General features: G+C 34.9%; 1 protein-coding gene across 3 annotated transcripts; it reads right to left on the reverse strand.

Moving 5' to 3' along the window:
- Window positions 1–274: 274 nt before the first annotated feature.
- LOC126820486 (sialin) lies at window positions 275–10,931 on the reverse strand. 3 transcript variants are annotated; one of them, XM_050548489.2, is made up of 12 exons: window positions 10,562–10,931; window positions 9,072–9,221; window positions 7,842–8,017; window positions 7,170–7,402; window positions 6,688–6,921; window positions 6,074–6,161; window positions 5,385–5,480; window positions 5,043–5,179; window positions 4,044–4,193; window positions 2,737–2,869; window positions 1,485–1,726; window positions 275–1,285 (listed from the first exon to the last, which is right to left on the reverse strand). In XM_050548489.2, exons 2-12 carry the CDS (start codon window positions 9,191–9,193, stop codon window positions 1,007–1,009), a joined length of 1,890 nt encoding a protein of 629 aa, XP_050404446.1. In that variant the 5' UTR covers window positions 9,194–9,221; window positions 10,562–10,931; the 3' UTR covers window positions 275–1,006. The 3 variants fall into 3 exon arrangements, with proteins under 3 accessions (XP_050404446.1, XP_050404448.1, XP_050404447.1); XM_050548491.2 differs by lacking the exons at window positions 7,170–7,402; window positions 9,072–9,221; window positions 10,562–10,931 and having other exon boundaries at window positions 277–1,285; window positions 6,693–6,921; window positions 7,842–7,944; XM_050548490.2 differs by lacking the exons at window positions 7,170–7,402; window positions 9,072–9,221; window positions 10,562–10,931 and having other exon boundaries at window positions 278–1,285; window positions 7,842–7,944.
- Window positions 10,932–12,400: the final 1,469 nt, after the last annotated feature.

Below are 12,400 nucleotides of genomic sequence, written 5' to 3' on the forward strand. Positions count from 1 at the left end.
CAGACAATTTATTTCCAAACCCGCAAGGCAAAACATGCGACTGAAATGAAGTATAATGGACTTTGAGTATTTCGATATTCTTACAACATACCATCAGCGTATTTACTCTTATTATTGTTGCCCAAATAATATTTATATCTTTCTTAATTCGGAGATCCACAATGAAATAATTCAAATATTCTTAAATACAAAAACAAATTTATCAGCGACAATAAATATTTATTTAAAAATATACATCGAAAGACAATTGAGACAAACATCTATTTATAAAATATCGAACAATATTTTTTCCAATAAATATTACATAGAAATATGAGTTAGGGCAAGCGTATGGCAAATGAAGCAGATGACTGTAGTACAATTTCTTGCTTTAGAACATTGGTTGCCAAAAAACGAAACATACACCAACCTGCAGATTAGTCGCCTGGAATATTTGTATTAATGTTTTGAAGTTTTGAAAAGAGTTCCATCAGAATCCCACCTAGTTTAACGGATAAAAATGAATCTTAAAAACATTGCCTGAGGATCCAGAGAAAGCCCACGAGGTAAGATACTTGCAAGGAACCCAAAAATATATAAATGAAAGTATATTTTAATAGGATGTGTATTTGTCTTGTCGAACCTAATGCATTTTATATAACAAATACCCACAATGGACCTCATCCAATCTAAAGCATTACTGATCTCACTTGAGCACATTGCAATATAAAACATCATCATAAAATATCGGTTCCGCTGTAAACCTTTACCAATCCGTCAACGATTATGTTAGAAACGCTTGTTAAGGATGAGCCCCATGGTGTCCAACCCCGATAATTAATATTACCCCAGACAAGAGTATATGTTTACTGCCGACCATACAGTTATACGACAATTATAGCTTCATCCTTACCAGGGGTACCTAACATGATAGTGGTCTGTCCTCCATTTTCGTGGACTGCTATACTCTATATTTGTCGGGTAGCGATGTATTATGCTTCGTTACGTATGGTCCACACGAAATACTTTAGACTACCTCTTTGTTGGCACTACTGGTTTTCTTGCGTACACCGTCATCAATATGGGTATGTTTTTCAGTACCATTTCCTACATTCTCTTCTTGTATATCATGAAGTGAAAGGTTCAATGTTTCATCCATGTTGTTACCCAGTTTTGAGTTCTCGGAATGTTTAATATGACCCCAGGGTTGCACTTCACCTTCAGCAAGAATGAAAAACACTAGAGCACCAAAGGTATAAACACCTGCTGCTATATAAAATGTAATTAACCACTCTTCCCTGGTTCCCTGAAAAGGAAAATAAACTCACACATTTATTTACCAAATAGAACCCAATCCATTTTCTTTCCCCATATGATCAGTTAAATTTTGTTATAACTCATTTTAAAGCGACACATGGGTATTTATCACTTAATTATGAACTCTTTGATTTAATGTAAAACCAGATTGTGAGTCTTATGTCAAACAGTATTGCCACAATACGTACGTTTTTGGTCATAGCGCCGACAATATAAGGCGCCAAAATACCAGGTATTGTGGCTGCTGTGTTTGAAATTCCGAACAAAGTTCCTGCAAACGGTGGTGCTATGTCACTATGATTGATAAAATGTCCACTAAAATGAACCCCGCATAAACCAACTGCTATGGTTAACATGGCCACAGCTGCCATTTTCTGATCACATTCCATGTAACCAGTTCCTATCAGAAATAATCCTGGGCCAATGGTACCTGAAAGAAAAACTTACAATACATATATGTTAGGCTGGTCATCATTCATTCCACGTCACGGTACAAAGCATTTGAATTTCGCCATGACCTCCAATTTAAAACTTAAATACACTAGGGCATCTTTGTCTCACGCACTGAAAACGTTAACCCGTGGGTGTAGTCGAAAAATACTTAAAACCTAGCCACCAGATTTTAACATTTACCAGAGAGAATTTAAATGATAACCCGTTGTTTTAGGATTAATATTTTCTTAGGGTGGACGAGTCCTCAATAGTATCCTTTGCAATCCCAATAAACTGTAAAAGACATTATTTGCGTAAAAAAAAATAAATACATGTAATTTAGATCCAGTCAAATTGAACATAACACTGTGATGCATGGAAAATGTTTGAACACAACACAATTTGAATATATCCAATTAGAACTGTGTACAGCCAAAAGTGAATTGCATCATTATAACAATCTACTTGGGATGTTCAGTTCTTATCTTCTCAAAGTTATTGTCCCTTTAAAGAATAATGTTTTTTACACGGGCAACCAATGAGATATGATTGGTTAAACACATTCCAAATGTAATTTTACACATAGGGATCTTTACTACGGTTGATCCGTAATCACATCTGAAGATACTCAAAAGAAACTCAGTGTAACCGACTGATAATTTTCTGGGGATGGTGGGCAGGAATTAAAGCCAGGCTGATTATATTAATGCCACTTCTGTCAAGAGTGTCTCGCGAATTACTATGCTGGTTACCATATTGACTCGCCTGAAATCGTGGCAATATTCTCCAGACTCACCCTATTCTCCGATAACTGTCATGGTTTGAAAATGAAGTTGTGTAACGGTCGTTCCAAGGAACAATCAAATCAAAAGCTTTACCAGTGCAAGAGTAAACGGAAAGATAACTGCATTTTGTGGACCAAGAAGTATTTCATGGAATGAGCGAAGGAGAAATACAAAATTTGAATACTACATGGACAAATGAAATTTAAATGTTTAATATCATTACCTATAGCCGTCATTATTTTCCTAGTATACGCTACCGTAAGCAATTGTCCCTTGATGATTAAATCGGCAATTGTACCCGATATCAAAATACATACCCAAAAAGATAAATAAGGCAACATGGAGAATACACCATTCTGAAATAAAAAGGAAACGATCGCCTTAAATATCACAGCCTATTGAAAGAAACAGTCTATAAATTGAAATATACAGGTTCAACCATCTTACAGTAGATAACTTTGTTAAATCGTACTAAGGGACAAATAAAATTATTTTTTTATTATTGTACTAAACTGTACACGGACATATATAGACATAAATCTAAACAAACCACACAGACCCCAGGTCATCATAGATTTCCCCATTGATTTTAATGCCATACCTTCTTTACCGGGTCTAATTTGTCCCCATGTTTACGTTTACGAAGGCTTTCTACTACAATGTATGTATGTATGTATGTATGTATGTATGTTCCTGAAGCAACGACAGCAAGTTTGACAAGTTCTAGCCGTTGCTACTTTAGTCTGAAATTCCCGAACTTATGGATACGTTATCTCCCTTTACCGCAGACACGTGAACAATAACGTTGTTCAATCAGAGGCAGTGATACAAACACACTCAAATAAAACATGGCGACCTTGATGGAAACTTTGGCATTGAATGGAGCATAAACTTTGCAACTGATCATTACAGAAAGACAATTTAGCTGGAATCTGAGAGCCCAACAGCTGGGTCAGTAGCCAATTGAAATTAGTGACGACATATCCAGGGCATTGCGTGAAGGGCTTGATAAGATGTACGGAGTTAAAGTGAGGTCAAGCTTACTAATGAAGATGGTGAAGGGCTTGATAAGATGTACAGAGTTAAAGTAAGATCACGCCTTCTATTGAAGATTGTATGAGGTTCATTATGGAAACACTGAGATACACAAACTGCAAGTAACAACAGTCCATTTTTAATAAACATTTTTTGTTTGCTTATAAATTGCCTAATGCCAATGTTTTATACTATTTCTTGTCGGGAGTAGCCTTGTGGGGCTGATATGGAAAGCTGGCCTAGTCGTTTGGATGGGACTAAAAACCGAGGCCCATCCGTGCACACACCGCGTTAAGTAAAAGAATCTTTGAAAGTCAGAATTCGATGAAGACCAGTTCGGTAAACGCAACTATTCAGGCAAACACACCTCCCTGATAATAACCATAATATATTACTCCTCCAAATGACGAATCATTGTGTTGACGAGACGTTAAACGTATTCCATTAGATATAAATCATTTCAAACATATTTTAATTTTTTCAGAATATAATTACCGCTTTAATATCAAATTTTAAAACGTCCTTCATGTAGGTAGGGATCTGTGTCAATAACATATAAGCTCCATAATTAGCACAGGCATGTGCTATAATAATCGCCCATACGGCTTTAGACTTAAATATTGATGACCATGGTGTTTTATGTTTCTGAAACAAAAAAAAAACATTAATGTTTATTCTGGACAAGAGATAACATTGAAAGTGTAGACAGGAGCCTGGTTTACACACCGCACATGTAGATATTCTTAGCATTCTGCACACAGAGATCCATCTACTTCATTCGTCAAGAATTGACCTCTGCCCCAAATGGCCGCCATATCCAAAAATTAGTACACTATTTTGTAATGCGTTTCTACTCCGTTTCACATCGATTCTGTCATAAACACAATGCTTAATACACTTTTTCAATTGTTTTCGATTAAAATCGTCGATTTAGAACTTAAAATGTCGGTCAACTAGCTTAGTGTCTGTTTCTCAAGCGGAGCTAACTGTAGACAGGCAGCCTAAGTTTGGTATGATATTCTTAGAAGACATACAAGAAATGAACACATGTATGTAATTTCCAGAATTTATAAACAGAACCACTAACAAATATTTAACCACTTGGAATATGCAAAACGTAGTTCTAGACTGTAAATTATAAAGGCCTAACAACTGCAATATTTTTTTTTTAAAAATTACACTACTCTATTAGTCCTACAAACCACAGAAATAGTCAAATTCTAACTTCTGTTATTTTCTGGGACCTGTCCCCCGAAATTTTAACTAAGATAAAATCCAAATTTTAGTAATTTGATAGGATAATATTAGATTGATTTTAGTGCTTAGCCAATCAAAATTGAAATACATGTATCTACTAAAATTTGGACTTTATCTTTAGTTAAGATTTCGAGAAACAGGACTCTGGAAACAAACGTCTGATGCGCGAAAGAAAGGACAAACATACGGCCTGTAGGGCATATGAACAAAGATTTAGTAAATAAACTGGAAGTTAACCTTTTTAAACGATTCTTGATTATCACCCAAAGAATGCTGTATAAAATCTTTCTCAAGAGTAGATATAGTTGGATGTTCACCGGGTGAATCATAGGCAAATATACACCATATTACTGTCCATATAAACCCTACAGAACCTGAAAAAAATATACACAATATTACTGTCCATATAAACCCTACAGACACTGACAAAAATATACACCACATTACTGTCCATATAAACCCAACTGAACCTGACAATAAAATATAGATATTATATCACTGCAGAACCTGAAATAATTGTTAATAAGTGATTATATATCATAAGTAGAATATAACCAGTAGCCTCTATAGCATACTAACCTATAACATAAAATACCGAAGGCCATCCGCCATCAAATCCATAGTGACATAAAAACCCACCAATAGGAAATATTAAAGCATTACCAAACTGTCCACCTGAAACAACACAATATTACTAATTTTAGAAATAATGTAATTGTTTACGGTTTCGCCGAATTCACCATTTAAAGACGCTTTAATTAATGAGACACACACTTTGTCATACAATTTATAAAAGGATATTAATACTTTGTTTCGGTTTTTTTCATGTTCACTTTTCATACCACGCTATGGACTGTACCTTTTCCGGGTTGTTAGAATTTACCGTCGAGATCTGATCGAAATCATGCAATGGCAATTATGGACAGTATGCAAGCCTCCGTTTCTAATCCAAACCCTTTGTAAAATTGCATCTTTTTATTGGCTTGAATAAATGACGCGTTTCCGATACGGACAATTCTGCCTAAGATTTAATTTCTCCTATATCAGTCTGCCTATGAAAAAAAAAATAATAACCCGACCAAATTAGTACAGTATTAGAAGATGACTAGTATTTTCACAGACTGTAGGCCAGTCTATTTGACATATATTGTATCCTTATTGTTGGAGGTTCTGTTAGTGATTCCATTATACCGTGTTAAAAACCCTAATATTACATTTGACTGAAATACTGACATGCTTTTCCGTTTAAAAAGATTAAACACATTTACCTGCATATGAAAGTCCTATAAGACGACTTCGTTCATTGGGTGGAGCCCATCTCGCCCATAATGCCTGTGCTGCTGGATACATTACAGACTGCAAACGTTACACAGAGGTGGTTATTTTAAATAACGTGTTTACCATAATACGGATCGAAATATATAATTGTTTCCTAATTTCGTAAGATTTTAGAACACATATATTGATATTTAATAGTCAAATGTGTATCTGATCCATAGTCATTGGTTTTGATAATTTTGTTTTCAAGGGAAATAACTGCACATAATGAAAAAACTCTTCCATTGCTGATAGATAAGCTTCTCAAATGTAAATAAAATACAATAACAAAAGTACCGCAATGTTATTTTCGAACACCGAAAGTTGTCACGTAATTAATATGCCTGTTGGATTTTAAGGCAAAGCTGTTTGGTTAAACCATTGAGTTAGTTACAAGCTTTTCAACTACATTTTAAACTATTTTTTCAAGATAATAATTCTTTGATTCAAAATTGGACATGCGCAAAAGAATGAGGTACCGAATTCCCATATGTGTTGTCATTGCTTGATACATGATAAAGGTACCTAAAGTGATCGGAAGTAAATATAATTCACATCAACACACCTCACCTATTCCTATGATTCCCCTCACAACTATAAATAAATATGGACTCGCACGAGCACAAATCGGACTCAAAAGAGTCAAGATGGCCACTGGAAACATTCCTATAGCTATCACTTTCTTAGCTCCAAATCGTTCACTCAGCCAGCCACCAGCTACTTGTAATGCTAAGTAACCCCAGAAGAAAGATCCCAAAATTAATCCTTGGAGTTCTTTGCTCCATTTAAATTCGCCAGGCTGAAAAAGAGACGCCCAAACATTATTCAGAATATAAACCTAAGATTATCATCTCATAAGCGGCACGATTTATTCTCATTGAAACATGTAAGGCGTGGTCAAACTGGTGGAATGACGTTTTGGCCACGGGGGTTTAATATGGGCTTACAGGTGGCAATATAAGCCAAATGGTTAAATACCCGAGACATTCACAAAATAATATAGCCATAACAGATTTTGTCACAATTAGTTGTGCTCATTTAACTTACATTTGACTTATTTGACAATGCTTCTGGACACTTCGCTGCTAGAGTTCGGTTGCTGGATACGGTTGTGGTAAGATAAAGATGGGAACTGCTATTATTTGAAATCTCTCGAGTGACTCTATGGTCTACCATAGAAACAATAGCAATACTTAGATTAACCCTCTGGGCATAGAGACACAGAAACCCAAAGAAACACATCACAGCTAATTGGAGACGTTTGGAGGTCCACCATGGCACTATACAAGAGAAAGGTGAAGAAAATACTGGTAATGTTGCTGCAAATGTTATATATTTCACATGGTTGTAATAAAACTTATTATATTTCATCTAACATTTCAAGTGCTTAACTGGAATTCCCTGACTGCGTCTCTATTAGGGGGTCCTTTAAAACTATTTTTTAATTTCTAAATAAAAACGGCAACTTCATTAAAGTCTAAATATTTAGATATTTCATTTTCCAAACAAAAGTAGTTAATAATTTTACCGGTGGGTGGCAGCGAATGAGTTAGACTAAGGTATCATTACCTTAATATTGATATAAATGCCAGTTGCTATCCCCACCTCAGCCAAAGCGAAATATGTGCTTCTTTAAAAATATTGGTATTCGTGAGAGGTCCACAATACTGAGGTAGACTTTAAGTAAGTTTTCACTGTATATGAAAGATTTATATTTACCTTTGGACTGAACAATATGATCTGGAAAGGGTGGAAGATCGTCTTTATATAGAGGACTGTTGTGGTGTGACAGATCAAAACTTAAACTTCGTCTCTGGTTTAAGTATCGTCGACCGAGAGAGGCATTGGAGTCCTGACTACTGGAGGAAATACTCCTGGTTCTGTCTTTAACTCGACTGAAAACATAAACAGAAACAAGTCATATCTCCGGAAATTCAGCGGTTGTGCTAAACGTAATAACGAATATCAGCCTTAAACATACATTATCTATTTCGAACTCGACTGAAATAAGTTATCAATAAAATACATGTACTTCAATTGTTTTATATCGAACCTCTTGCCTTGCCAATTATTCTGTACAAAATGTCTCATTTAAAGGACAATATTGGTGCCAGTAATTATCACATATGTGATAGAACTGGTTAAACACGTTCCAAATATTATTTTATCACAGAGATCATTGCTACGATAAATGTGTAATCAATGTTTGGACAATCGGAAGTGACGAACGCAAAAGGAAAACACGAGTCATCCCTCTATATAACTGACTGAAGTGACGAGTGATAACAGATACATGGTCGAATTTCTGCTCACTAATATATGAGACTGTAAGAATATATCTGACAATTCAAAAAAGTAATTGAATGTCATTAGATAAGAGAACACGCGAAAAATAGAAACAGTCCGTACATTCACGTGTGTTTATTCATTCTATACTTATAAAAACATGGTAATGCACGGACTTTTTCTATTTTTCTTTCATGTTCTCTTATCTAGTGACAGTCAATTTTTTTTATGAAATGTCAGACATCCTTTCACAGTCTCACGCAACAACTTTTCGTCTTCGAAGAAATTATTAGTGAGTAGAAATTCGCCCATGTATCTGTTATCACCCGTCACTTCAGTCATTTATATAGTGGGATAACTCGTGTTTTTCTTTTGCGTTCGTCAATTCCGATTGTTGAAACATTGATTACGCATCTATAGTAGCAATGATCTCTGTGATAAAATAATATTTGGAACGTGTTTAACCAGTTCTATCACATAAGTGATAATGACTGGCACCAATATTGTCCTTTAAAGTGTTGCTTTAAAACTTCCTTTAAGGATAATGTGAAAATGACTCAACTTTGTGCTTCGTTATTATTTTATTTCTATCGAGTATTCTCAGCTCACGAACGCAACAAATGTGCATGCTTCAAATAAAGGGTCTGGTCAAATGATTTTTACCGTAATAAAGAAGATTTTGCTATTACTGAAGGGCTTGCAGAACTAATTTCTGATGTTCCTTCTTTTAGTGGAGACTTTTCAGAAACGGCCCCGTCATCATTAGCTGTATTCTGATCATCCATATTGCAAATGTGTGGAACAAAAACGTATCTGTAAAATAAAAACATCCCAAAACATCCAAAAATTAATTAGTTTACAACTGAAAATCATATTTCAAAGCTACTGATCATCATTTGCATTTTCGGACAATATCTACTTTTTTTAAAAACAGAATCCACTATAAAATGAACTCGCTTAAAAATTATATTAAGAAAAGAAAATCAAAACATCAAAGGTAGATTTTAAGCGGTTTAATATGAGGCCGGTGGAAAAGTGTTTACAAATTTTTCCACTCATCAGATCTGTGTAAACACTTAATGAAATTTAACTAGTGATTTAGAGGGTGGAATCATAAGACCTGTCAGTGAGTCAAGTGGCGTGGTTTCGATTCCCCGCTTGTACGTGATAATGACTAGGCTCGCCTGTCCAAATCCGTCGGGTTTCTTCGGGTCCTGCGATTTCCTCTCTCTGCTAAAGACCACCTACGCGCACGCGACTTATTCACATATAATTGAACCATATTGTAAGTCCCGACATCATCTAGTTTGTGTCGAGAGGATGTTAAACCCCATTTTTCTCTCTTGACTACTCTTGAATATTTGCCGAAAATTCATATCTTAGTTCAAAGAAAAAATTTATTTGACATTATCAAACTCTATCTGATTTTAACGGTTTTATAGCCAACATTTTCATATAATATTATGTCTGGGGTCAGTTTTTTGTTTTATCACAAATAATTCAGTAATCTTAAAGTGACTTGTAATTCAATATACATATATAATCAATATTTTCCTTTTGATTATATAATCAAAACCACTCTGAAGCTACTGCATTTTCAACTGCTACAGATACCATTCAATTTGAAGGACTAAACTTGGAAATTCGAAGGGTACTGCATTTTCGACATACAGTTTATGTAATTCTTAAACTTTACTGCTTCAAAACCGGGGATGAAATGTAAATAATAATATCAGAATCTGTATAAATATTACCGGAATTACAATTATATTACGCATATTGAAGACATAAGCTAAACTGGCAGAATTTTCAGGGCGGATACCCATCGCAATACGCACGTAACCATAGATATTTCAATAGTATAATCATTAAAGTTTCAACGAGACTTATACTCATGCTTTTATCATAACATATCAGTCTTAATTTAGGACATTATCGTTGTAGGGTACACGTCTGTATTCAATCAAAGATTTTTTTATCATGTGGTTCATAAAAGTTCATTCAATCAATAACTTTTTCTTTGACTGAAATTTAGATCTATTGAAATATAAAAGGACTGAATATTTTCAATTAAATTATATATGCATTACAACTTATATAATAGCTCTATTACAATATATTATAACATCGAGGAAATCTATTTCAGAACTCACCCAATAGTTGTTATCTACAATCCTATGAATTTATAATGGTATTTCACAGACTGCTGCATGCCTATTATATGAATTTGCAATTTCCGGTATCTCTATAAGGAATCGTGTATCAATCTGGAGGCGGTTGTGAACAACAACCGACCTTTACAAGGTCTTTTTGCTCGTTTCAAGGTCATCTGAATGTCAAATTGTTCTACCTGCATGATCAGGTTATTACGAATCACTAATTTCACAGGACAGGAAAAGAATTTTAACCAGGCTTTTATGAGCAGTATTCAGCGAGTCTATTCATATTGAATAAATAAAAATGACAAAAAGCACACCTTATTTTGCGTAATTTGAATTTCATTTAGTCCATGTACATACACATTGTTCAGTAAACAAAGAAATAAACACACAAACAAACAAACAAATCGAATCTCTTCTTCTACTCAGTAAGGGAAACTGATGCTATTATTGATGAATTCGTTTTATTTATGCCGCATGCGGACTTTCAGCACAAAAGGGAATTAGTAGTTATGACTTCTATTGATTTTCTAATAATACTGCCACGGTAATTTATTCCATGGCCTTCATCAGCATACTATACATTTATTATACGATGCTGTTCATTGAAGAACAGTTTATAAAAGCTACATATTTGGTCATATGCGCACCTCTGTTTTACATCTGGGGTTAGGAAACCTTAAAAATAACTAGGTTGGGGGTAATGAATTGTTATAAAATTGCTAATTCACTAGAATACCATATTCCTGAAGCAACGACTGCGAGTTTTACAACAACTAGACATAGCTAGGCTGCTCTGCAACTTATAGCTATGTTATCCCCCTTTAACGCAGACACGTGGACGATAGCGTCCAGTCAGAGGTTGTGACATTAACACACCCGAATCGAACATAGCGACCCCAACGGAAACCTTGACAATGAACGAACCTCGATTATTACAGGTAGACATTTTAACTAGAAAGCGCTGGACTTGGTATTCGCGATGATCGTAGAATCTGATAGGCTCCCCAACTGGGTCAGTAGCCAATCGAAATTAGTGCCAAAATATGCAAGGTATTACATTAAGGGCTTGATAAGATGTACGGAGTTAAAGCGAAATCAAGCCTTCTATTGAAGATGCTAGAATATATGATTTACATACTACTCTGCGAAAACCACACCACTCCTATCCAACGGCTTGCTAACGTTTCTTATTATCAAATCTAATTTACAATCTTATTCAGCGAGTCTTGAAAAATAATTTTGAAAAGTTGTCCATGTATACATCCTTCTATGTACCCCTGTTCTCTATATTAGGAATGAACAAATCTAAATGCCAACCCCTTAAATTTGTAAATTGTTTACGCCTGGCAGATACAAACGACTAAATTCTTGGCATTTACATGGTTTCGATGGGGAAATATTGAAGCTCGATTTGATAGGGTTTCTCCTGATGACTACCTGAACTATCCCAGCAACATCTTAATAGAACTCATACAATCAGAGAATTTACAGGGTTTCGTTAATAGAGATGTTAATTCAGATTTGCATGGCCATAAAATTTTTATACGCCCAATTTGTTTGTGGACACTCTACAGATCACAATTTTTATCCCAAAAATCTCAGTTCCTGTCGATATTGGCATAAATCGGACCATAACGTCATGAATTATGGCTCCTGATTAAACAAAAAAAAAATCACATTTTTACCTTGTGGGCACTCTACAGGTCACAATTTTCATCTGATTTTGATGAAATGCATGTTTATAACTAAAAGATCTTGGTTCCTTTCGATATTTGGGCATGTCGGATTATGGCCCTTGATTGTACAAAAGAATCGCGTTTTTAGCTTGTG

The sequence above is a fragment of the Patella vulgata genome, chromosome 5 (genome assembly GCF_932274485.2).
Source record: "Patella vulgata chromosome 5, xgPatVulg1.2, whole genome shotgun sequence".
Classification (NCBI taxonomy): domain Eukaryota; kingdom Metazoa; phylum Mollusca; class Gastropoda; family Patellidae; genus Patella; species Patella vulgata.